General features: G+C 44.3%; 1 protein-coding gene and 1 pseudogene across 3 annotated transcripts; one reads left to right on the forward strand and one right to left on the reverse strand.

The window, feature by feature from the left end:
- The first annotated feature begins 3382 nt into the window (after window positions 1–3382).
- On the forward strand, window positions 3383–17694 carry AKR1A1 (aldo-keto reductase family 1 member A1). Of its 3 annotated transcripts, XM_053213384.1 has the most exons (10): window positions 3383–3539; window positions 7581–7770; window positions 11920–12008; window positions 13738–13857; window positions 14023–14174; window positions 14806–15001; window positions 16157–16356; window positions 16593–16665; window positions 16807–16893; window positions 17534–17694. In XM_053213384.1, the coding sequence occupies exons 3-10, from the start codon at window positions 11925–11927 to the stop codon at window positions 17597–17599; spliced, it is 978 nt and encodes a 325-aa protein (XP_053069359.1). In that variant the 5' UTR covers window positions 3383–3539; window positions 7581–7770; window positions 11920–11924; the 3' UTR covers window positions 17600–17694. The 3 variants fall into 3 exon arrangements, with proteins under 3 accessions (XP_053069359.1, XP_014922350.1, XP_053069364.1); XM_015066864.3 differs by lacking the exon at window positions 7581–7770; XM_053213389.1 differs by lacking the exons at window positions 3383–3539; window positions 7581–7770 and adding an exon at window positions 5516–5556.
- Window positions 17695–19605: 1911 nt separating this feature from the next.
- Window positions 19606–26004, reverse strand: LOC113599150 (small nuclear ribonucleoprotein Sm D2-like; annotated as a pseudogene).
- Window positions 26005–26219: the final 215 nt, after the last annotated feature.

The following is a 26219-nucleotide window of genomic DNA, read 5'->3' on the forward strand; positions in this document are numbered from 1 at the left end:
GCCCAGAGTTTGATGCAGGGCTCAAACTCATGAACTACGAGATCATGACCTGAGCAGAAGTTGGATGCTTAACCAACTGAACTACCCAGGCACCCCTAGGTTTTCTTGTTGTTTTTTTTAATATGAAAGGTTTCTCTTTTAAATTGAAATACAACACAATATGGAAAAATGTACATACCAAATATATAACTTAAATTTTCACAAATTTTACATATCCTTTAAAAAAACTTTTTTTTAAATGTTTTTGAGAGACAGAGTGTGAGTGGGGGAGGAGCAGAGAGAGAGGGAGACACAGAATACAAAGAAGGCTCCAGGCTCTGAGCTGTCAGCACAGAGACCGATGCAGGGCTCAAACTCAGGAACCGTGAGATTATGACCTGAGCTGAAGTGGACACTTAACTTACTGAGCCACCCAGTCACCCCAGAAATTTTATATATCCTTATAAGTCAAATCAAGAAACAGATCATACCTATCACTCCACAAGCTTCCCCTCTTGCCCACTTCTAGTCACTGTATGTCCAAGGGTTACCACTATCCTGACTTCTAACAACTCTAAATTTTATTGTTTTTTGTACTTTATAGAATTGGTTGGAATTAATAGTCTTTCATGTCTGTCTTATTCCACTCAGCAGTAAGTTTGAGAAATTTATTCATGCTGTTGAATATAGCAGAAGTTAATTCTTTTTCACTCCTGCATCACTCCCAGAATTCCTATTTACCTCTTTTTTGAAACTGACTTCTTCTTTCATGCCATGGTATTATCTTATGACTCAGTTTATATGGGAGGCTCCAGGCAGTTTCTGATCTTGAGAGAGTTCCCAGAAGTTACTTCTGTGGAGAAGGTGGTAGCTGAGATGGAAGGCGAGATGTGCCACAACCATTTTGCCTCCATGAGGAAAGCAACTTCAGGATGAAGAGAGATTGGAGAGTGGAGAGAAAAAACAGAAGGAAAGGGGTCCCGGTGACTTTGTCAAACTGCTGAATCAAACCAAACCTAATCCTACCTACGTGAGTCCATACATTTCCCTCATTGTTGAAGCCAGCTTAAATTAGGTTTTCTGTTAAGAGCAACAGAGAGGCATAACTTATCTATACGTAAGGGAAGTAAATTTTGCCAATATAGAAGAGGACCATTTGGGGACCATTTGTAGAGTTCCCTGTGATATACTTACTCTTCTTCCTGCAGTGTCTGATACTATTTTTACTCATTTGTGTCTGTTAGGGTTCTTTGGTTGCAAGCAACAAAAACTGTCTCTAACCAAAGACAAAGAAAGGTGTTTTGTTTTGTTTTGTTTTGTTTTGTTTTGTTTTGTTTTGTTTTTGAAGGCTATAGGAGTACTTGCAAAACCAAAGGGAAGGTACAGCATGGAATTGGCAGGAACCAGGTGGCTTCAGGAGGTCCTATTAGCAGAGATTGCTCGACAGCCAGGGCAGGGTGCTAGTGAAATGCATTTCATGATGAAAGGCATGAAATCCAGGTGATTACTCTTTTGGTGACTGTATTAATAATTAAGACTCAAGGAAGGAATAGCCAATTGGCATATTTTGGGATATTCACACACATGTTAGCTAGGGGAGGGCAAGTACTTGAATTAATGACTGTTGAATTGGATCCAATGAGGAGGAAGAAATTCTCCAAAAGAGGGAGGAATGGGCACTGGGAAGCCAAAACAATAATTCCCACTATCCCTCCTGCCTGAACCACTCATTTCCCTTGGATTCTGAGACAACTTATTCACTTGGTCTCCTCTCAGTCTACCTCTCAGGCTGTTCTCTGCCTCCTTGTTTTTACAATGGGGCAAGGCACCCTAGAAGTTGACAGAGGCTTATCCTTTGTAAGATGGGAAAAGGATGGTTGTGAAAGGGGCAGTGTGTTCTTGAGCCGATCTATTTTTCAGTCTGACAACTATTTGAAAACTCTTGGAGGGATAGGGTTGTGCCTTGTATGAAATATTCCCTGGCACCAGAATTAAGACCAAAAGCCCCAAAGTTGGGGGAAGGAGAGGGCCTCAGTAGTTCATCACTTGCCAAGGTCACCACCTGATGGTTACACATCAGACTTTTAAGAAGTCAGACTCAGCAGAAAAGAAATATGGAGTCTGTCAGACCCTGAAGAAAAGGTGGGAGGGATGGGATACATGGCATGTGTCTCTTGATGGGAAGTCTTTGCTAGGGTAAGATGAGTTTGAGGTATATTAAATTCCGATCACATAAGCTGGAATCTGAGTGTCTTTATGAGGATAGATGGTGTCAAACATTAGACATTCGGTCCATCAAGACACTACCTGTATCGAGGAGACAGTGGGGAGTAATCCAGGGGAGCCAAAAAAAATGAGGAAGAGTAGAGGAGTAGAGGAGATAGAGGTGTGGGGAGAGAAAAGCAGAGCTACACAGAGGGGAAAACGTGTAAAATGCAAGACACCTCTCAGTCCACATGGCTAGGGCTATTTCAAATATAGAATCTGTATGACTTAATAGCTATGTGATTTTGGCCAAGCTACTTTACCTGGTTGAGTCTGTTCAATCTGTAAAATTGAACGTGGATACCTCCCTCACAGGAGACTTCCAGTGTGCAGGTAACGTCTGTACCTTCACTTGGATAATAGTTACATTGAAAAAAAAGAATCATAGAGCTTTAGATTTGTGCATTTTTCTGTATGTATGCTATACTATACTCCAATAAAAAAGCTTACAAAAAAAAAAAACATTTCCCTTACAGGGTTGAAGATTCAATAAAATCATGTTTCTAAGTCTAGCACAGTATCTGGCACATTAATGCGCGTCCAGAGTCCACAGTCCGGATACAGGGACCACGAACTTACTACCGTTGCAGCCCAGAGACCCGATCTCTTCCATGTTACAGACAACTTTTATCGCGGCTGCTCTCCGAGCCTGTTTGCCAGACCAAGTAACGGAGCCAGTTTAGGTATATTCTGGGAACCCCGCCAACCTGACTCTAAAAGATAGGAGCGACAGTCGGTTTTGCGAACCCGGATGGAGTGGAGACACCAGAAGAACCTGCAATGTGACACCCAGTACCCTCCTCCCTCCAGCAGAAGGAGCTCCAGCAGCCTAGAGCGGCGTGGCTGTGGCGCGCGGTGCATTGTGGGCCAGCAGAGGCACGGACTGGCCCCGACGTTAGGGTCCCGCAAGTGGCCAGGGGCTCGCGCTTCACTCGGCCCCCACGTACTCCAAACCTGCGCAGTGAAGTGTGTCTAGACTCCAGCCAATCCAACCACCAGAGCTAGAGGTGGAGCTGGTGCAGGCTCCCAACTCTGGCTTCCAAACTCCAGCCCTTTACAGGGCGGGGTGGGGTCCACCACTGCGCGTGATGCTGAATGCCGGCCCTCTCCCCTCCTCCGGGAGGAGCTTCCTCCTCACCGCCAGACTTAAGCTAGATTCCTGCCTCCACCATCAGGCCAACCAACTTCCTTTGCAGCCCACCAGTTCCGGAAGCTGAGGCTTACTGTAACGTTGGCAAGGTGCAGAACCGAAGAGAGATCACACTGTTTTGTTCACGCTCTGTGATTGAGCCGAGGTGAGTTTCTCCTGCTGCTGTTCCATCTTTCTCGCAGAGGAGATGGCCTTGATCTGTAATGAAACTACAGAGTTGTGTGCCTTCGGAATAGAGCGGAGAGCGCAGGCTCTGGAGGCAACCTTACTTGGTTTCGGATTTGAGCTCATTGTGATCTTGGAAAAGTTCTCAGTTTCTCTGGACCTCAGTTTACTCACGGATGAAATGAGTTCCTACATCGGAACTGTAGTGAGAATTGAGATAAAGCTTTTAAAACGCCTGTCAACTATTAGGTGCTCAGTAAATTTTAGTTGCCCTCTTTTGTTTATGTTAATTTATTTTTAAGAGAGAGAGAGAGAGAGAGAGAGAGAGAGCGCGAGCACGCAAGTGGGGGAGCGGGGGAGGAGCAGAGAGAGAGGGAGACAGAATCTGAAGCTGACTCCAGGCTCAGAGCTCTCTGCGTAGAGCCCAAGGCAGAGCTTGAACTGACACTCGGGAGGTCATGACCTGAGCCGAAGTTGGATGTTTAAACGACTGAGACACCCAGGCGCCCTTGCCCTCTTCTTTTTGAGCACCAACACGATTTTTCCAGGAGCTCCGGCCTTTCTTTGGAATTGCAGAGATACTTCCTGAAAGTGGGAGTAGTGGGCAAAATTAGCTAACTTAGGCACCTGCTTTGGGTTTGGGAAAGCTAGGGCTTTTTCTGTTGCCTCAGACCTCTGTTACAGTGAGGCTGGAATCTGAACTGTCACCAGATAGAGCTACTATTAACTCTTCCTTTCAGCCTACTCATATCAGGCTGCAAGACCTCCCTAAAAGAGTCTTGAGGGTTCTGATCAGGCCTGTTAATTTCCCAAGATCTCAGTTTTCTTTTTTTTTTTTATTAAAAAAAAAATTTTTTTTTAATGTTTATTTATCATTGAGAGACAGAGAGAGACAGAGCATGAGCAGGGGAGGGGCAGAGAGAGGAGGAGACACAGAATCCGAAGCAGGCTCCGGGCTCCGAGCCGTCAGCACAGAGCCCGACGCGGGGCTCGAACTCACAAACCGCGAGATCATGACCTGAGCCAAAGTCAGACGCTCAACTGACTGAGCCACCCAGGCGCCCCAGATCTCAGTTTTCTTATCTGTACGTGAGCAATCCCAGTATCATCCTGTATGAAGCCACTGGGAATTTTTTTTTTTTTTTTTTTTTGCTGAAAATGGTAAAGTGCTTTGATGTCTTCCAGAGATGATTCTTTCCAGGTTACCCAAGAAGTAAAAAAAAGAAGGTGTTGGGGGCACCTGGGTGACTCAGTTGGTTAAGCATGGGACTCTTGATTTCGGCTCAGGTCCTGATCTCAGTTTGTGGGTTGGAGCCCTATGGAGCCTGCTTGGGATTCTCTCTCCCTCTCTCTCTGTTACTCCTTGGCTTGCCTTGCACTCTCTCTCCCTCAAAATAAAGGAAGGAAGGAAGGAAGGAAGGAAGGAAGGAAGGAAGGAAGGAAGGAAGGAAGGAAGGAAGAAAAAAAAGTGATGAAGGCAGTGACTTCCTCAAATGCCCTGCAGCCCATTTGCCTTAGTGTGTGTGCTCACATGTGTTTCTACGTCTATGCATGGGGCAGGCACTCTAGGAGTAAGGGGTTCAGATAGATGACCTCTGACATCAAGGTATCCCCTAGTTTGTGAGGGAAACTCATATAAAGAAACAACTGCAGCTATGTGCACAAGCTGTCAGTGCACAGGAGGAGCAAGTGCTAGCTGAAGGATGAGCAGTAATTAGCCGGACAAGGGTGGGACTTGGGGAAGCAAAGTGTGCCTGGAGTTAAGTAAGCGGTGGCTGGTTTTGCAAAGTCTGAAGCACGGAGTTTGTAATGAAGAGGTGGAAAAATGAGGAGAATGGGAGCCAGGTAATGAAATGTATTACTAAGGACTGTGGACTTTATCCTGAAGGTAAGCAAGAACTACTGGAAGAATTTGAGCCTTGGAATCACATGTTCAGATTTAGTGAATGGATTGTGGGGAGAGTGGCTGCACTGGAAGCAGAGAAATGGTGGTTCAGGTAGGGGTGGTTCGAGCTAGAGCAGTAGCAGTGGAGGCAGATATGGATGGACTGGAGAAAGACTTAAGAAATATATATTTTAGGGGCGCCTGGGTGGCTCTGTCAGTTAAGCGTTCGACTTCGGCTCAGGTCATGATCTCACAGTCCGTGAGTTCGAGCCCTGCGTCGGGCTTTGTGCTGATCGCTCAGAGCCTGGAGCCTGTTTCAGATTCTGTGTCTCCCTCTCTCTCTGACCCTCCCCCATTCATGCTCTGTCTCTCTCTGTCTCAAAAATAAATAAACGTTAAAAAAAAGAAATATATATTTTAAAATTCTTTTCATGTCAAGAGGTACATGAAGTGTTTGGCTCAGGTCATGATCTCATGGTTCATGAGTTCAAAGCATGCTGACAGCGCAGGCCTACTTAGGATTCTCTCTCCCTCTTTCTTTTCTCCTCCCCCCACTTCTGCGCTCTCTCTTTCTCTGTCTCTCTCTTTCTCTCAAAATAAACTTAAGAAATATATATTTACCAGTATTAGTAGTGATGGGGTTTTGGAGTGGTGGGGGGTCTAGAGCCTACGGCTAAGAAAGAATTTTTGAGACTTCTTTGGTGCAAAAAAGGTGATTTTATTAAAGCACAGGGACAGGACCCATGGGCTGAAAGAGCTGCCCTGGGGTTGTAAAGACTCAGTAATTATTTCCTGTAGAGTTGGGGGGAGATAAAGGCAAAAGGGAGACCTCCAAAAGGACTTTCATATGCTAAAGAGGACTCACAAGATACTGGAGGCCTTGCTATTACCAGGCTAAGGTGGTTTTCCCTTTAGTGAGGCATTAACATTATAGGAAGTTCCTGAAGAAATGTTTCACTCTGCCTATCTCAAATATTCATCAATGGACTGCAGGTTATAAGGAAATTTAATTTTGGGGTGCTTGGGTGGCTCAGTCGGTTGAGCGTCCGACTTACTTCGGCTCAGGTCATGATCTCGCGGTCTGTGAGTTTGAGCCCTGCGTAGGGCCCTGTGCTGACAGCTCAGAGCCTGGAGCCTGTTTCGGAATCTGTGTCTCCGTCTCTCTCTGACCCTCCCCCGTTCATGCTCTGTCTCTCTTGGTCTCAAAAAATAAATAAGAATAAAAAAAATGTATAAGGAAATTTAATTTTACCTACCATTTCCTTCTTGCCTTTGTTCCCCACATCAGAATGGAGGGGAGGGTGATGTTAGGGCTCCAGGAAACTGAATCTATAGGTTTCTGGAGATTAGGCTATTGGTAAGATTGCCTTTTTCTTATAATTTACTAAGACATTTGTAAACTGGTGGGGACTCAGGTCCTGCATGACTGTGATCTCTATCAGTTAACCATTTGTTTTCCCCTTTTCCTTTGTTCTTGGGCAGCCAGGGGTGCCTGTGGAATGTCACACTTATCCCACCTTGTTGAGGGGGGGGGCGAGTAGGTGGTGTTAGCCGTGTCCCAGCCAAATAGACCTAATCTAGAACAATGTTACATATTTAAAGTAGTTTTCTGTGCTTGTTTCTTAGAAGTACAAGCAAGGGTATACTCCCCTACCAATCACCTGTCAAAACCCTAAAATGATAATAACTCAGAAATGCCAAATGAACTGAAATACTTTATTTAGATGGCTTTTCAAGACCCCATGTGATGAGGGAGCATAATGCAAGCTGAGGGCAAAGCACAAGCTATCGCGTGCGCAAACACACCACACACACACACACACACACACACACACACACACACACACACAAGGTGGGATATGTGTAATATTCTTCAGGAGCTCCTGGCTGCCCAAGAACAAAGGAAAGGACAGAAAACAGATGGTTAAACTGTTCAGTCTCCATCAGTTTACAAATGTCTTAGTAAATTACAAGAAAAAGGCAATCTTATCAATAGCCTAATCTCCAGAAACTGTAGACTCAGTTTCCTGGAGCCCCAACATCACCCCTTCGTAGTGATATGGGGAACAAAGGCAAGAAGGAAATCGCAGGTAAAATTAAAAAAAATTTTTTAACGTTTATTTATTTTTGAGACAGAGAGAGACAGAGCATGAACAGGGGAGGGGCAGAGAGAGAGGGAGACACAGAATCCGAAGCAAGCTCCAGGCTCTGAGCCATCAGCCCGAGCCCGACGCAGGGCTCGAACTCACGGACCGCGAGATCGTGACCTGAGTTGAAGTCGGACGCTTAACCGACTGAGCCACCCAGGCGCCCCCAGAATTTGCAGGTAAAATTAAATTTCCTTATAACCTGCTGCCCATTGACAAGTACTTGAGGCAAATATTTCTCCATTTCTCCAGGAACTCCCTATGTCTTTTTTTTTTTTTTTTAACATTTTATTTATTTTTGAGACAGGGAGAGACAGAGCATGAACAGGGGAGGGTCAAAGAGAGGGAGACACAGAATCTGAAACAGGCTCCAGGCTCTGAGCTGGCAGCACAGAGCCCGACACGGGGCTTGAACTCACGGACCATGAGATCATGACCTGAGCCTAAGTCGGCTGCTTAACTGACTGAACCACCCAGGTGCCCCAACTCCCTATGTCTTAAAGTCAATGCTTTGCTAGAGGGAAAAACAGCCTTAACTTGACAAATAGCTAGGCCTGCAGTATTCTGAGAATCTTCTTTAGCATATGAAAATCTCTTTGAAAACTTCCCCTTGACTTGACCTCCTCCAACTCCTTAGTATATAAACAGTCACTCTTTACAACCCCAGTGCAGCTCTTTCTGCTTCAATAAAATCACCTTTTTGTACCAAAGACTTAGAAAATTCTTTCTTGGCTGTCAGCTCAGAACCTGCCCACCTCCCACCCCCGACTCCAAAACTTTATCAGATGGATTATACTGTGAACATGTTGTCTGATTTGCTTTAACAGTTGTTACCCAGGCTCTTGAGTCCCTTGTGAGAGAGAGTATACAGAAAGAAGAGCATGCATGGGTCAGGTACTGTGCAAAGTGCTTTAGGTCTAGTTTCTCTTCCAAATGGGGGAAGGCGTGCTGAGATTCAGACTCAGGTCTGTGCAACCCCAGGCCCTGAACTGATTCCTTTGTGCTCTGCTGTTGGATTTGATGAGTTCAGTTTTGGACATTTTGAGTCTTAGATACCTATAGGGCATACTGGTAGAGATATCTCCAGGGAGTTGAATGTACAGAACTAGGGTGGGCAGAATCAGTGCTTAAAGTGATAACTGAAGACATGAGCCTAACTAGGGAGTGAGAAGAGGATTGGGAACAGAACTCTGAGGGACACCAACATTTATGGGAAGTAAAGGAAAGGCCCATGCAGCCCAGGAACATTCATGTAAATACTGCTTCCTCTTTTTCCTGTGTTTTTGAGATCCCTGCATGCAAGCAGCAGCTATAGAGCCCTCCTCTGAGAAGAAACATAGGCACTGATTTAGGAATAATAAAACCTGAGTCCTTTAAAAAAAAAAGAGTTTGAGTAATCTCTGTACCCAGTGTGGGGCTTGAACTTAAAACCCCAGGATCAAGAGTTACATGCTCCACTGACTGAGCCAGCCAGGCACCACTAAAATCTGAGACCTGATACTACCTCTCCCTATGCAGACCCAGTTTTTCTCTCTTTCATGAGTAAAACCTTCCCAAATTAACGTGAGGGTTTCTGAGTGTTGCCAGAGGCCAAGCCAGGCAGTTTCTGACAACTTCAGAGCCTGTTAATTCAGGAGAAGGCTGGAAAGCCAATGCCTCAGGCAGAAGATGAGGAAGTCCAGAGCTGGCAGAGTATGACTTCCTGTCCTAGAGGAGAACATTTGTTCTTTGCAGAGACTCTTCTATTCCCTCCCTTGGAGCTCTTGTTCTTTGAAGCTCTTTGTTAGGTCTTCCTACTTGTATGATCCCAACCCCCCCCCCCCCCCCCCCCCCCCCCCCCCCGCCAAGCCTCATTGTTTTGGGTTTTCAGTTTCAGCATCAAAAGAAAGCGAAAAAAGCATCAGGTTTCTTCTTCCTTTTCGCCTTAGATCAGGCCTTTGTTCAAGGCTCTCAGTCTAAGTCCACGTGTAATTTCAGAGTTCTCCAGTGTGTGCTGGGAAATCCGGGAGAGGCCAACGGTCACTTGTTTGGGGATCAAGCCCAGGAAACCAGCCACAGACCCTGGTGGCAACTGGCAGGCTAATTGTTCCTGTGAAGTCCAGACATGATTGCCTGATCCTCTGGCAAGTTTATATCCCTGGGAAGTTTGCTAGCACTCAAGTGATCTGTGGTTTGATGCCCAGATTGAACTTTTTGTTTTTGTTTTAGCAGAAACAGGTGGTCTGCATAACCAGGTTATGCTAGACTGTAAAGTTCTTGCAGGGGTGCCTGGGTGGCTCAGTCCATTAAGCATCTGACTTTGGCTCAGGTCATGATCTTCTGGTTCGTGAGTTCAAGCCCATGTAGGACTCTCTGCTCTCAATGCAGAGCCTGCTTTGGATCCTTTGTCCCCTCTCTCTCTGCCCCTCCCCTGCTCTCTTCCTTGCTCTCAAAAATAAACATTTATAAAAAAAAAAAAAAATTCTTCCGGAGTCAGACGTATCAGGAAAGACAATTTTGATGTGTCAATTATACTTAGAACTTGTCTTAGTTCTTGCTCTACCATAATATTCTGGATGTCTTTTCAGAACTTGGAAACAAAGGTTATATTTATAAAGGTATTGCTGGCAATGAAATCAATCCCAAGGGAGTGATATCTATAGTACTAATGAAATCAAGGGAAAAGACTTCTACCTTATCTGCTCTAGGGTGAGCATTCTTTCTTTTTTCCCTTTCGCTTGGATAATTGCTATTCATCAAGACTTGACTTGGCATGCCCGGCTGGCTCAGTTGATAGAGCATGTGACTCTTGACTTTGGGGTTGTGGGTTTGAGCCCCACATTGGTGTAAAGAATACTTAAAAATAAAATCTTTTTTTTTTTTAACTTTTTTAATGTTTATTTATTTTTGAGAGAGAGAGGGAGAGAGACAGAGCATGAGTGGGGGAGAGGCAGAGAGAGAGGGAGACACAGAATCTGAAGCAGGTTCCAGGCTCTGAGCTGTCAGCACAGAGCCCGACGTGGGGCCCAAACCCACAAATCATGAGATCATGACTTGAGCTGAAGTCAGATGCTCAACCGAGCCACCCAGGCACCCCAAGAATACTTAAAAATAAAATCTTAAAAAAAAAAAAAAAAAAAGACGACTCAAATATCCCCTCCATGAAGCCATCCTAGCAGGGTTACTCTTTTCTTATAGCACTTGAGCAGATTTTGCTCCTATCTTATACATTGTACTGATATCCTCAGTCCAGCCCCTACTAGCCCATAAACTCCAAGAGGGCAGGGGCTTTATTTGAATATGTATGTCTCTTAGATCTAGCACACGGCCAGGAATATTAAGCATTTGCTGCCTGAATGAGTATCCGTGGGTCATTTGGAGACTTCTGATTTTCATAGCTCTCCAAAGAGGGTTGTTCCAATCACCCACCTGTTTTGTTCAGTTGGAAATTTTCCTGTGTCTATAATTTACTGCTTTCTGCTGTGTCTAATTACCCTTCCTGGAAACCCTTTTCCCCTTGACTCTTAGGAAAGTCCAACTTACTCTTAAAAGCCAATGTCAATATTCCCTGGTCCTTGCTCTGCAGAAGTCATTTGCTTTTCTGTAGCACACTGTGATATGTGTCTACTGTGAGGCATAGCACAAGTATATTATGAATCTGTGTTTACCTCTCTTTTCTTGCCTTTTTCCATTGGCTCTTCCTTGAATGCTTGGCTCTGCCACTTCTTAGCTGTTGATTCAAGGCAAATAACTTCACCTCTCTGAGCTTGGTTTTTTTGTTTTTGTTTTTGTTTTTTTAAACAATGGTCTACTTCGCTTGTAATAACCCACTCAGGCCTCGTAACATGCTGATCAGACATCTTTGTGAGGGACTAGGAGAATCTGTAGTTTCTGACATCCTCCTGCAAATGTTCATTTCATCTTCAGAGAAGTGACCCATCCCCGAGCTTGTTCTGTCACTTGGTCTCACTTTGTTTCATAATGGCCTTTACCTGTCCTACACTGGTTTGAGACCTTATATAGTCAGGGCTGGGTACTTCAGGGAGCCACCCACCTTTGTTTTTAGGTATTAGAACTGTCTAACATAGACCTTTAGCCTGGTGGAAGGAAGGCAGCTAAACTGATGGTCCGGTTAATATTTGTCCAGGAGCTCCTGACTTTGGTTGGTTCTAGTCACCCTGTCTTAGCTGCCCTCTGCTCACAGGCATGTATACACAACCACGTGTTTGTTCTCCTTTCGCCGCTGTGCTCCCTTTACCACCCATGTTTTACAGGAGTCTTGACAGGTGGGTGGCTGAAGCTCAAGCAGCACTGACCCCCACACCATTCTCTTCCCATCTGTGTTTCAGGGAGCATGGCGGCTTCCTGTGTCCTCCTGCACACTGGGCAGAAGATGCCCCTGATTGGACTGGGCACCTGGAAGAGTGATCCTGGCCAGGTGAGAGATGGAGGAAAAAGAGGAGGGCTTCTTGTGCCTCTGCCAGGGAAGAGGCAGTATTTGGGAGATGGTCCCAGCACTTTCCCTAGCAGCCCCAACCCTATACTCCATTTCATGTAGGGATGAACCTGAAGGGCAGTGGGAAGAAACAAGAGAAGAGACCAGCAGTGAGCCCTTGGCTTCCTCAGCTGACTCAGAGGAAGGGCTGAGGGGCCCAGTAGGGCCGAGCAAATAGGAAGGAACTCTTTCCCTAATTGAATCTGCACTGAGTGCTGTGGCAGACATGGGATCCCTCTGTGCCTGGCCCTATGCTGACCCCTCATAACGCCACTTACCACCTTGCGCCGTGATCATGTCTCCCTCTCCTACACAGGGTTCCTTGAAGACTGGGCCACTCCCTAATGCCCAGTCCAGAGATAGACAACAGCAGGTGTCAGGATTTGAAGAATAACTATGTCAGCTGTGTAGACCAAGGGTTAGCAAACTTTTTCTTAAAGAACCAGATGGTTAATAATTTAGATTTTGCTGGATAAGTTGCAAAATGGAGGTGATTATGTATTCATGTAACCTTTTAAAGGTGTAAAAGTCATTCTTAGCACAAGGGCTGGAAAAAACAAAAGGCAGCTGCGAGCTGGAGTATAATAACCCCTGCTGTCAACTCTTCATCTTAGGGGAGCATGGGAATAGAGATCTGCTCCCACCTGGGGTGGGGCATCTTCCCAGGTCTTCTTCCTTGTTCTTTGGAAATCTGAATCAGGCTTTAGAGAAGTTTGGGGATTAAGTTTAAGAGGGACTCAGGCAGGGAGAACAGCCTCCTCTCTCAGGGATTTAGGCTGGTATTCGTGTTGTGTTCTGCCTCTTTTCCCTTTGCTTTCATTCCTGCAGTTGCCCAGAACCCTGGAGTCAGGGTCTTTGTGCTCCAGGCAGGCACTGACATGGCCCAGGACAAGTCCAGGAGCTACATAAAGGCAGGAGGTGGAAGTCAGAACTGGGCCAAAACTAGGGGTATGGGGCACCAGGGGTGAGGGGAGTACGTCTGGATAGTAAGAGCTATACCTAGATGGGGATCTTGAATGGCAAGGCCCTGACACTGTTGGTTTTGCTTCTGCTACCATGTTTCTAGTCTGTTTTTTAGCAAATTGACTGACCTGTCCTACCTGGTGTCTGCTTTCTTCTTTCCTAACAGAGGGCTCTGAGCCCAGCCTCCATCTTACTTCTCTGCCTTCCTTAATTTTCTTCCGCTCTCAGAGTTCTTCTGCTTCCCTGAACTCCCAGAGCTCACTTGATCTTCACAGCTCCATAAGCATTTCTCTGTGCATTGGCGTACAAATTACTTACCTGTATATCATGTTTCTGTAACCAGCTCTTCAGGACTAGAGAACCTGTGTCCATGACCTATATTTCTGTTCTCTGTCAAAGGATACATCCACCTGCTGAGCATCTAACTGGGAATACAATGGTAGTTTTTTGCTGGGCTCGTGTTGACATTGCTTAGGTAGGAGGGAAACTTGGGGGTTATTGGGGTAGGCACAAAGGGGTTGGGGTCTCTGAAGAGGCTTCTGGTCCCCTCAACTAGAACCATCTTTCATCTTTTCACCCCTACTTTATGGATAACTGCAGTCATCCTGCCCCTCCCCCATCAGTGACCCTCAGGAGGGCAGTTCCTGGCCTAGGGCAGTTTCTGGCCTAGGCCAGCAGAGCTGAAACCTCTGCTTCTCTCACCTGGCAGGTAAAGGCTGCTGTTAAGTACGCCCTGAGTGTAGGCTACCGCCACATTGACTGTGCTGCTATCTATGGCAATGAGACGGAGATTGGGGAGGCCTTGAAGGAGAATGTGGGACCTGGCAAGGTGAGGTCTAGGGCTACAGAGGGATGGGGTGAGAGAGCTCTGGAGCTGGGGCACCTGGACAGAGGGATCTGAAAGCACCTTCCTTCTAATCAGTTTCCCAGAGGTGAGGGTGGGTGACTGGGTGCCCAGGGCTCTTCTCACTATGGGCCCTGCTCCCTGTACCAGGTGGTGCCTCGAGAGGAGGTGTTTGTGACTTCCAAGCTGTGGAACACTAAACACCACCCTGAGGATGTGGAGCCTGCCCTCCGGAAGACACTGGCTGACCTCCAGCTGGAGTATTTGGACCTGTACCTAATGCACTGGCCTTATGCCTTTGAGTGAGTCTTGCCAGGGTCTTTATCCAGGGAGTCAGGTGTTGTGGGAGTCAGGTTAGGAACTTATAAGGCACAGGAGCAGAGCAGGAGCAGAGCAGGAGAGGAACATTCCTCAGCTTGCTGTGGGAACTCAGCTTTTTATGCCACAGCAACCAGAAGTTCAGCTACAGAAAAGGAGTGCAGCTTCGCATGGTGTGTACCCTAGGGGTGCGCGGGTGGTCCCTCCTGCCCCCTTAATTTATTCAAAAAACTACTAGCTTCTAAGTTAGGCCTAGAGATTGCCGTAGAGAGTCAGCTCCAGCAGAGGGCGTGAAAGGAGCCTTACCATCAGCTCTGTGCACTGTAATGAAAGAAGATTGCAAGAGCATGCAACTCTCTGAGGGGGAAGAAGTTCAAGAAGATTTTCCAGAGGAGAAGAGGTACAATGTGTCTAGGAAGAAGAGGAGCGGAAATGGGCATTCTGTATAAAGTTAATGCCTGGGTCATGACCTTAAAGGGTTTCTTTAATAAGGTTTCTTATTCTTGGCTTTTTGCCCTTTCTGGGCTTAGTATGGGGACACAGAGTGGCTGGATGGGCAGGTAAGGTAGGAGGCCTACATTTGTGCCCACTCATGGGGAACTGTCTTTCACTTAGGCGAGGAGACAACCCTTTCCCTAAGAATGTTGATGGGACTATCCGCTATGATTCTACCCACTACAAGGAGACCTGGAAGGCTCTGGAGGCACTGGTGGATAAGGGGCTGGTACGGGCACTGGGCCTGTCCAACTTCAGCAGTCGGCAGATTGATGACGTGCTCAGTGTGGCGTCTGTGCGCCCAGCTGTCTTGCAGGTAAGTACAGCAAAGCAGATCTGTTGGTTTGGGGGTATATACGTGTTCAAGAACATGAGTGAGCAGATGATGCGTCTGTTTTATGGAGATGGTTAGCAAGTTTTCAGAAGTGTTAGTGTAAAATTCTATGCATAAAGAGGGGCACTAAGGGTGCCTGGGTAGCTCAGTCTGTTGAGTGTCTAACTCTTGATTTTGGCTCAGGTTGTGAGCCCAGGGTTATGGGATCAAGCCCTGCATTGAGTGCTATGCTGACAGCTCAGAGCCTGAAGCCTGCTTCAGATTCTGTGTCTCCCTCTCTCTCTCTGCCCCTCCCCTGTTCGAGCTTGTCTCTCTCAAAAATAAACATTAAAAAAAAACAACTTAAATTTTTTTTAATTTTTATTTTAGAGAGTGTGTGAGTTGGGAAGAGGGAGAGAATCCCAAGCAGGCTCCAGGCTCAGTGCAGAGCCCAACACAGGGCTTGATCCCATGACCCTGAGATCACGACCAAAACCAAAATCAAGAGTCAGACAGTCAACTGACTAAGCCACCCAGGTGCCCCAAAAAATAAAAACTTAAAGATAAAGGGCATTGAGTTAACTACACTGGAATTAAATTTCAAAAAAACTAAAAAGGTCTGTTTGATTGAAACACAATGGAAATAAATATGAATAATGTACATACAAAGTAAGATTGAGGGTGCCTAGGTAGCTTAGTGGGTTAAGCATATGATTCTTGGCTTCAGCTCAGGTCTCGGCTCAGGTCGTGATCTCACGGTTAGGGAGTTCGAGCCCCACATAGGGCTCTGTGCTGACAGTGTGGAGCCTGCTTGGGATTTTCTCTCTCCCTTTATCTCAGCCCCTCCCCTGCTCTCTCTCTCAAATAAATAAACTTAAAAAGAAATTAAAAATAGATAAAGTAAGTTTCTGTCAGTGAGAACAAGTACTATATATTGGTTCATATCAAATATAAGAATATTAGAAAACCAAAAATAAAGAAATGAAAGGCATTGAAGTGTGGGAAGAGAATGAAATGGACAGTGGAAGATGGAGAGTGAGAAAAGTGATTTGAGGGGAAGTGGGGGGATCAGCAGTGCAAGGTTGGTCAAGATGTGTGGGTGGGGTTCTAAAATTTGGGTGTGGCCAACCTATAGTGATGGGTTTTTTCTTGATTCAGGTGGAATGCCACCCATACCTGTCTCAGAAGGAGCTGATTGCCCACTGCCAAGCACGTGGCCTGGAGGTGACTGCTTATAGTCCTCTGGGCTCCTCTGATCGTGCTTGGCGTGATCCTAATGAGCCTGTCCTACTGGAGGAGCCAGTGGTCCTGGCACTGGCCGAAAAGTATGGCCGGTCTCCAGCTCAGATCCTGCTCAGGTGTGCGCCGTCTTGGAGAAAGGTGGGGGAGGGCACTGGATTGGGAGGCAAGTGTTGAGGGATGTGGTTGCTAATCTTGCCATGTATGTAATCTGGGAGAAGCTACTCTGAGGCATGTTCCCCATTCTAGTGAGGCTCAGGGAGTCCAGGAGTTTAGAGAGCACTGTGTGGAAGACAAAACACTGCTTGTGAGTACTGACTCCTCTTCCTAATTCTATTTCAATCACCCACCTTAGGTGGCAGGTCCAGCGGAAAGTGATCTCCATCCCCAAGAGTATCACACCTTCACGTATCCTTCAGAACATCCAGGTACTTGGTGATGGGTCCTTTCTCTTTTAGACCATTGGGACACAGTCTGGCTCTGACTCTGCCTGGCAAGAAGGCAGTGTTCTGGAATCTCAACTTCCACACACAAAGCTGGCTTTCCTGACCTCCACTTTCCCTCCCCAGGTGTTTGACTTCATCTTTAGCCCAGAAGAGATGAAGCAGTTAGACACCCTGAATAAAAATTGGCGATACATTGTGCCCATGATCACTGTGAGTATATATCATGTGCTAGAGTTACAGAATAAATGTAAATTTTGCGGCAGGAGTCTGGCCCAAAACTGGCCTCAACCTCCCTGGTCAGAGGAGAGGCAGGATGTTGTTGGTAGGATTGCTTTTCCTGCACACAGTGGGCTTTTTTATTTTTATTAAGCTTGGGGAAGTAGTATGGCTTGGGAATAAAGCATATAGCCTGTGAGTCCCAGGCTATATGACCTTGTGACGTAGAACAAGTTATTTAACTTCTCCAAGCCTCAGTTTCCCAGTAAACTGAGACATAGCAAGTTCCCAGTTCTTGACACATAGCAAGTTCTCAGTAAATGGTATAAATAAGAGGAGCCTAGAAGGCATTCTCAACCTTGGTAGAGGGATTGAGGTTGGGTTGAAGCCTGTTACACATAGGGATATAAATAATTCCTTATCCCAGCTGAGACTGCAATCTCTTAGGGGCAGGGGCAGGTATATAACAGACTATGGTTTGCTGGAGTGCTGACACTGGCATTGTCTGAGGTCCAGGTCCTGCCACTGCCATCTGTCATAGTGCTTACAGGTTTATGAAGATTCAGGGAAAAATGCCCTGTGTCTTTGGAATGTCAATTCCTGCTAATAGTCATCCGTCTGTCTCTCTTTCCAGGTGGATGGGAAGAGGGTCCCGAGAGATGCAGGGCACCCTCTGTATCCTTTTAATGATCCATACTGAGACCACCACTCTGGGGTTTCCTTTCCAGCTCTCCAGCTACAAGGTCCTGCCACCCCCAGAAAGAAGGAGTTAATAAAACCACTGGAACATCCATACTACTTGCTTGTCTTATTTGTCTGGTCAGACCCAAGATAAAAATGGTTTCCCTTAGGAATGCCAGACCTAGGGACGCTGGATTGCACCAGCCCCAAGCCCAGACTTCTTTTGGTTCTGGAGGAACAAGAATGTGGCTGAATTCCAGTTCTACTTTCTTGAATTAGGTACCTTGATGGAGTAGTGCCATCTACTGGCAGTTTGCAGCACTTACATGCTCCCCAGAGTGCCCAAAATTGGTTCTTGGCGTGCCATTATGGCAGTGCGATCCCGTGGTTTCGTGACACTGCTGGGCCTGGGTCTTGGGTTCCCACCCCACCACCCTGTTCAGCCCCTAGGTTTAGGACTGTGAAGAGGAAAACAAACAAACAAACATTCAGAAGTTTGAGAATTCCAGCTTATAATACCAAGAAAGGAGGGGATAGGGGCTTTGTCTCATAGACACTATAGTCAGTATGCATAGGCTACCTGAAGGAGGTCAAGTCAGTCCAAAAACTTGTCAGTCTGCATGTATTTTATGTATTTTATAGTCCCACCAGAAGCCACTGAGGTTTTTGTTTGTTTGTTTTTTTAATGTATATTTATTTATTTTTGAGAGAGAGGGAGACAGAGAATCCCAAGCAGGCTCTGCACTGCCAGCTCAGAGCCTGACACAGGGCTCAATCCCACAAACTGTGAGATCGTGAGCCGAAACCTAGAGTCAGGCACTTAACTTACTGAGTCACCCAGGTGCCCTAGCCACTGTGGTTTTAGGAGAGTTTTTTTTTTTTTAATTTTTTTTTTAATGTGTATTTGTTTCTGAGGCAGAGAGAGACAGAGCATGAGTGGGGGAGGGTCAGAGAGAGAGGGAGACACAGAATCAGAAGCAGGCTCCAGGCTCTGAGCTGGCAGCACAGAACCCGACGCGGGGCTTGAACTCACAAACCATGAGATCATGACCTGAGCCGAAGTCGGTCGCTCAACCGACTGAGCCACCCAGGCGCCCCAGGAGAGTTTTTGAATAATTCCTCTAAAAAGTCACACAAAACATATTTTAGTTTTCCAGTGGAACCATTGCTCTTCATTCAACACATATTTATTGGGTACTTACATGAGTTAAGCACAATGTCAGACCCAGGGGACCAAGACACATAGGTCCTTACCGTTTAATGGAGGAGACAGACTTTAAGTAATTGCATAATTAGTTTAATTACACTTGGAAGAAGTGTTATGAAAAAATGCAGAGTAAGGAGCCTACTGATTTAATCAGCAGAGATATGAAGGATGAATAGGGATTAATTAGTTAAAAGAGGTGAGCATGAGAACAGTATTCCATATAAGTTGAATAGCTTGTGGTAGGGGGGAGCCTTGAAACTAGAAGAAGCTGTTGGGAAAACCTAAAGAAGTCTTTTGTAATAAAAACTGAAAGTGAGTGGGGATGAAATGGCATGAAATAATGCTGAAATTAGGTAGGGCCTGATGATGGAGGGCCTAGTTAAAGATTTTGCTTTTATCCTGAACGAAGCAGGAAGCCACACAGTCTGGAGCCGGAATAACTTGTCATGATATGTGTCTTAGCAACACAATGCTGATGCAGTGGAGAGAATGGATTAAACGGATAAAAAGTAGATGGAGGGAGCATGTTGGAAGTTAGTTTTTTCTGGTCCTTTCTACCTGGAACAACCCATCCTTTAGCCCACTGTGCAGTTAACACCTCTTCCTTAAATGTCCAGTTTAGCTGTCACTTCCTCTGGGACCTCTTTCCTGACCTCCCCCTCCCCAGGTTGTTTGCTTATGATTCCATAGCTTCTGACTCATGATTCAAGTTTCTACAATTATGAAGTAGTTTGAGTATGAGGTGTATTAATTTGCTAGGCCTGCTGTAACAGTACCACAGAATGGGTGGCTTAAACAACAGAAATTTATTCCTCACACTTCTGGAATTTACAAGTCTAAGATGAAGGTGTCAGGATTGCTTCCTTCTGAAGGTCATGAGGGAAGGATTTGTGCCAGGCCTTTTTCCTTGGCTTATAGATGGCCATCTCCCTGTGCCTTTACAACTTCTCTCTGTATACTTCTATGTCCAAATTTCTTCTCTCGCTCTCTTTTTTTTTTTTTTTTTTTTGCCACAGAAAAAACCTAAGACTTTATTATTCCCATTCCAAAGGGCAGGTCTTCGAAGGATGAGGGAATTCCAACTGTGAGGAGAAAGTCCCTGCTTGCCTTCGATAAGTAGGTTCTGCCGGACCACAATGACCCAGTCCCACACAGGAACATCTTGGAGATGCAGTGGTTTTGTTGATTGGCTTGGACTTCTTACTCTTACCACTCTTGGGGACATCAGTCCACATCTCTCACATTCTCCAGCACCATGGTGCAATGCCTGTCAAAGGCCTTCCCAGGGCCCAGGGGCTTCTTGTTGCAGCAGTTGATGAACACTTGGGCATTCTTGACTGAATGTGTGAGCACAGAGAGTGGACCCATGTTAAACTCTTCATCCTCCCACTTCTGTAGCTCCTCTGGGGTCGTCTCACTCTTGAGCTTCTTTTATGTATGTATGTATGTATGTATGTATTTAATTTACATCCAAATTAGTTAGCATATAGTGCAACAATGATTTCAGGAGTAGACTCCTTAATGACCCTTACCCATTTAGCCCATCCCCCCTCCCATAACCCCTCAGTAACCCTCTGTTTGTTCCACATTTAAGAGTCTCTTATGTTTTGTACACTTCCCTGTTATATTATTTTGCTTTCCTTCCCTTGTGTTCATCTGTTCTGTGTCTTACAGTCCTCATATGAGTGAAGCCATATATTTGTCTTTCTCTAATTTCGTTTAGCATAATACCCTCTAGTTCCATTCACGTAGTTGCAAATGGCAAGATTTCATTCTTTTTGGTTGCCGAGTAATACTCCATTGTGTGTGTGTGTGTGTGTGTGTGTGTGTGTGTGTGTGTGTATCTTCTTTATCCATTCATCCATCGATGGACATTTGGGCTCTTTTCATACTTTGGCTATTGTTGATAGTGCTGCTATAAACATTGGGGTGCATGTACCCCTTTTAAACAGCATACCTGTATCCCTTGAATAAATACTTAGTAGTGCAATTGCTGGGTCGTAGGGCAGTTCTATTTATATCACTCTTGAGCTTCTTGAGGAGGCTCACGGTGGTAGTGGCTTCACTCCCAGGTCAGTCCAAATTTCTTCTTATAAAGACACCAGTCATGTTGGATTAGGGCCCATCCTAATGACCTCATTTTAACTTAATTATCTCTTTAAAGACCCTGTCTCCAAATACAGCCACATTCTGAGGTACTGGGAGTTAGGAGTTAAGTATAGAAATTTGGAGAGGACACAATTCAGCCCATATGAGGAAGCAGAAGTTATTGAATATAACATGAAATTATTCACTAATAAACAAAACTGACTGATTAAAAATTTTTCCTGACTCAAACATCTCACCATACTTAACTTTAGAATTTCTCTGTTGACATCTTTGACTAATCACTGGATAATACAGTGCACATCCACTGCAAAGTGAAATTGCAAATCTTGCAAAAGATGTATTATTTGATGAAACAATGGAAGTGAAGCTGGAGAAATTTCATACAACATACCCAAAGCCATTGATAAGTGAGGATCTGATAGTTAACCAACAAAGAAAATCAAAGATGAGGACACTAGCCTTTGAAGGAAGATACTTAATATCAAAGTATTAAGGCTTTTTGGAAAACTATGAAGTCCTCAAATATTTTTACAAAAATGATTCTTTTTATGATTATTGTTTTGAATAAAAAGAATTTCAAAATGAGACTTGCCTTTCTAAGACTATATTCCAGAAGAAAGGAAGAGAGTGCTCACCGGCTAATGGCTAGCACCACCACATTCTAGTTCTTACACCAAAAATTTTTTATACACCAGTACAATCTAACACCTCTCAGAAACTGCCTTGTAGTCTGCAAGGGAGAGTCCATCTCACAGGCAGGTAGGAAAAATTAGACCTTGTAACATTGTGTAGGGGAAGGAATGTGAACCTTGTAGTCAAAATGTTGATGAATCTAAAAAAGGATACTGGAGGGGTGCCTGAGTGGCTCAGTTAACAGTCCGTTCCACTCTTGATCTTGGCTCAGATCATCTCACAGCTTGGCTCGTGATTTTGAGCCCCCGCATCTGTCTTTGTGCTGACAACACAGAGCCTGCTTGGGATTCTCTCCCTCTTTCTCTGCCCCTCCTGCTTGTGCTCTCTCTCTCAGAATAAATAAGTAAACATTAAAAAAAAAAAGATACTTGAAAAGGGGGACTGATAACATGCATTTGAAAGAGGTCACAGTATTCATGTAGGAAAATATCCATTAAGGAGTCCTGATATTTGTCCAAAGCATTAAAATATTGAAAATCTCTTTTTAGGGGTGCCTGGATGGCTCAATCGGTTGAGCATCCGACTTCGGCTCAGGTCATGATCTCACAGTTCGTGAGTTCAAGCCCCACGTCTGGCTCTGTGCTGACAGCTCAGAGCCTGCAGCCTACTTCAGATCCTGTGTCTCCCTCTCTCTCTGCCCCTAACCCACTCACATTCTGTCTCTGTCTCTCTCAAAAATAAAATAAACATTTAAAAATTTTATTAAAAAAAATCTCTTTTTAAAAAAAAATTTTTTTTTTAATTTATTTTTTGAGAGAGAGAGGGCGCATGAGAAAGAGAATCTCATGCAGCCCCTGCACTGTCAGTGTGGAGCCCGAAGCAAGGCTCTAGCTCACTGGAAGCAGGGCTTGAGTTCATGAACCATAAGATCATAACTTGAGCCAAAGGTGTCCCTGAAAATCTTTTTATTGGTTGAGATGTTAACTGCTAGAATGTTCATGACAAGTTCTGTTGATTTTCCTCTTTATATTCCTTTCTGTGGATCGTCCACACTTCAACACCCGTATATTCATGAAACTATGTTTTCAAATTTATTAACATATAGTTATTCTTAATATGCTTATTTTTAAATTGTGTTTAAGTTTCTATAGTTATTTCTTCTGCATTTTCCTTTCTGCATTTGCTATCTATATATTTTTTCTGCACATATTTAATTTTTTTAAAAGAAGCAGTCTCTAGTTTTATTATTTTTCAATTTTTCTCTTGATTTCTGCCGTATCTTCCTTATGTCTTTTCCTCCTGAGATTTCTCTATTGCTTTTTTTAACTTCATAAATTGAATTATTAGGTCATTCTTTTTACTGTTTCCTGACAAAATTTTTTGAAAGCTAGAATTCATGTAAATGCAGCTTCATGTCCTATGAATTTTGACATATAGAGTGTTCATTATCACTCCATTCTAAGTATTTAACTTCCTTCGTGATTTAAAAAACATATTTTTAATGTTTGTTTTTGAGAGAGAGAGACAGAGAGAGAGCACGCAAGTAGGGGGGGGGCAGACAGAGAGGGAGACACAGAATCTGAAGCAGGCTTCAGGCTCTGAGCTATCAGCACAGACCCTGATGGGGGGCTTGGATTCACGGACCGCGAGATATGACCTGAGCCCAAGCTGGATGCTTAACCGACTGAGCCACCCAGGTGCCCTCCTTCATGATTTTTTAACCCAAGGGATATTTATACTATGTTATTTATGCTATATACAGTTGACTCTTGAACAACACAGAAGTTAAAGGCACTGATCCCTCTTCCCTCCCACTCCTCACAAAAATCCACATATAGCTTTTTTAATCCCCTCAAACTTAGCTACTAATAGCCTACTGTCAACTAGAAACTTTACCAATAACATAAACAGTCATTTAACATATATTTATGTTATATGCATTACATACAGTATTCTTACAATGAAGCTAGAGAGAAGAAAATGTTATTAAGAAAATCATAGGGGCATCTGGGTGGCTCAGTTGGTTAAGTGTCCGGCTTCAGCTCAGGTCACGATCTCGCAGTTCATGAGTCTGAGCCCTGCATCGGGCTCTATGCTGTCAGCTCAGAGCCTGGAGCCTGCTTCAGATTCTGTCTCTCTCTCTCTCTGCCCCTCCCTCTCTCTCTCTCTTTCAAAAATAAATAAAAACATTAAAAATATATGTTTAAAAAAATCATAGGGGCGCGTGGGTGGCTCAGTCGGTTGAATGTCCAACTTCATTTTGGCTCAGGTTATGATTTCAGGGTTGTGGGATCAAGCCTTGCATTGGGCTCCTTGCTGAGCATGGAGCCTGCTTAAGATTCTCTCCCTCTCTCTCTCTCTGCCCCTCCTTTCCTTCTCAAATTAAAAAGAGAAAATCATAAGGAAGAGAAAATACATTTAGAGTGCTATACTGTAAAAAATCCATGTGTAAGTGGATCCACACAGTTCAAACCCATGTTGTTGCTCAAGGGTCAACTCTATAAATGTTAATTTGCAGTGCAATAAAGCTTAGTGGTTGGAGAATATAGTCTGTACAATGACAAGGATTCTTTAGAATTTATTGGGATTTTTCTTGTGGCCTAATATATGGTCCATTTTTGTAAATCATCCATAATGTTTGAATATAATGTGCATTTGAAGTTTTGAGTATAGATTTCTACATATATTTAGTCACTTGAGCATATTAATAGTATTAGTCATGTCTTCGACATTTCTGCTAATTTTTTGTGTGCTTATAATGATTTCTGAGTGACAAGCATTTAAAATTTAACTACAATTATTGACTTATCTCTATTTTGCAATTCTGGTAGTTATTGCTTGATATGTGATAATATATCTAAGATGTTTATTTCTGTCTTATATAGCATTTTTTTAAAAGTTTATTTATTTTGAGGGGCGCCTGGGTGGCTCAGTCGGTTGAGCATCCGACTTCGGCTCAGGTCATGATCTCACGGTCCGTGAGTTCGAGCCCCGCGTCGGGCTCTGTGCTGACAGCTCAGAGCCTGGAGCCTGCTTCTGATTCTGTGTCTCCCTCTCTCTCTGACCCTCCCCCGTTCATGCTCTGTCTCTCTCTTTCTCAAAAATAAATAAAAACATTAAAAAAAATTATTAAAAAAGTTTATTTATTTTGAGAGAGAGAGAGTGAGCAGGGGAGGAGCAAAGAGAGAGGGAGAGAGAGTATCCCAAGGAGGCTCTGCACTATCAGCACAGAGCCCAATGCGGGGCTTGAACTCATGAACTGCAAGATCATGACCTGAGCTAAAACCAAGAGGCGGACAATCAACAGATTGAGCCACCCAGGTGCCCCTATGTTATATAACATTTTGAGAGTAAGCAGCTTAGAGCTGGTATAGTGGCTCCATGATGCTAGGAACATAGGCTTCTTCTGTATTACTGCTTTGTCATTCCTGGGGCATTGCCCTGATTGACATGGTTGAAGATGGTTCACCAAGTCTTTTTTCTTTTTTTTAAGTTTTATTTTTATTTACTCATTTTGAGAGAGAGAGAGGGAGAGAGAGAGAGAACGAGCAGGGGAGGGACAGAGACAGAGGGAGAGAGAATCTCAAGCAGGTTCTTTATTGTCAGTGCAGAAGCCCAATGTGGTGCTCAAATTCATGAACGGTGAGATCATGACCTGAGCCGAGGAAGGAAGCTTAATGCACTGAGCCACCCAGGTGCCCCTCGCTACCAAGTCTTTTGAAAAACCAGCCCCTTCCCTTTGATGTGTCTATCTGGAAGTTGCACATATTGCTTCTGTTCACTTTCCATTAACCAGAATGTCATCATGTGAGTACTACCTCCATGGGACAGTGACAAATAAATATATAAATAAACAAATAAAATAAAATAAAAATAAAAAAATAAATATATAAATAAATTAAAATCAGGATTCTGTTACTACTATAGAAAAAGGGGAACATGCATATGGGAAGACAACTAGCTGCCTGTCACAAAGTCTCAACATTTTGTATGTAATCATTTAATCCCTTTTTTTCAATATCCTTCTACTCTCAACCTTCACTCAGTTCAACATCCTTTTTTGTTTTATCCTTTTTTTTTTGAAGGGTTTTTTGTTTGTTTAATACACCTGAAAAGAATGCATGTACAAAGAATTGAGACATGTGAAAGCATTGGTTCAACACTACGAGAATTAGGATTTGGGGAAGGCGGAGAAGATTACCTAAACATTTTTAAAAATTGGGAACTGCAACCAAAATAAGCAGATAAAATCCCCATTAACACTTATGAAGAATCTTCATAAGACTCCATTTTTTTTACTAAACTAGAGAGCCTTAACTAGCTACTCTAGGGTTCCTCCTATGCAAAACAGAAATAAGGGGATTCCCCTGACTGGTCCCCACGTTGTTAAATGTCCTCCCCACCCCCACCCGCACCCCCAGCTTCTTCATGAAGCAGATCTGTCTCCATCCTCCAACTTGAAAGAGGATGTGCATCATTCCACAGACATCTGTCTTCTAGCACCACCCCTCACACTTCCTCGATCTACCAGGTCTCTGGCTGTGTTTTAGGAACACCGTATCATATGCTACTAAGCTGGACATCTACCTAAGCATGTAAGACAATGACTGACAGGGAAGAAAACATGTTTTTTAATTACGTACTCAATCCATTTGGTGTATTTCAAAAGGTGCAATACTTTTCTTCATTT

This window comes from Acinonyx jubatus, chromosome C1 (assembly GCF_027475565.1).
Source record: "Acinonyx jubatus isolate Ajub_Pintada_27869175 chromosome C1, VMU_Ajub_asm_v1.0, whole genome shotgun sequence".
NCBI lineage: Eukaryota > Metazoa > Chordata > Mammalia > Carnivora > Felidae > Acinonyx > Acinonyx jubatus.

Bases quoted from the DNA above. Each gene is read 5' to 3' on its own strand.
- AKR1A1 (XM_053213384.1), top strand. From the start codon at position 11,925: ATGGCGGCTTCCTGTGTCCTCCTGCACACTGGGCAGAAGATGCCCCTG. The intron at 15,002-16,156 runs GTAAGTACAGCA...TTCTTGATTCAG, and splicing joins TGCGCCCAGCTGTCTTGCAG to GTGGAATGCCACCCATACCT. The intron at 16,666-16,806 runs GTACTTGGTGAT...TTCCCTCCCCAG, and splicing joins GTATCCTTCAGAACATCCAG to GTGTTTGACTTCATCTTTAG.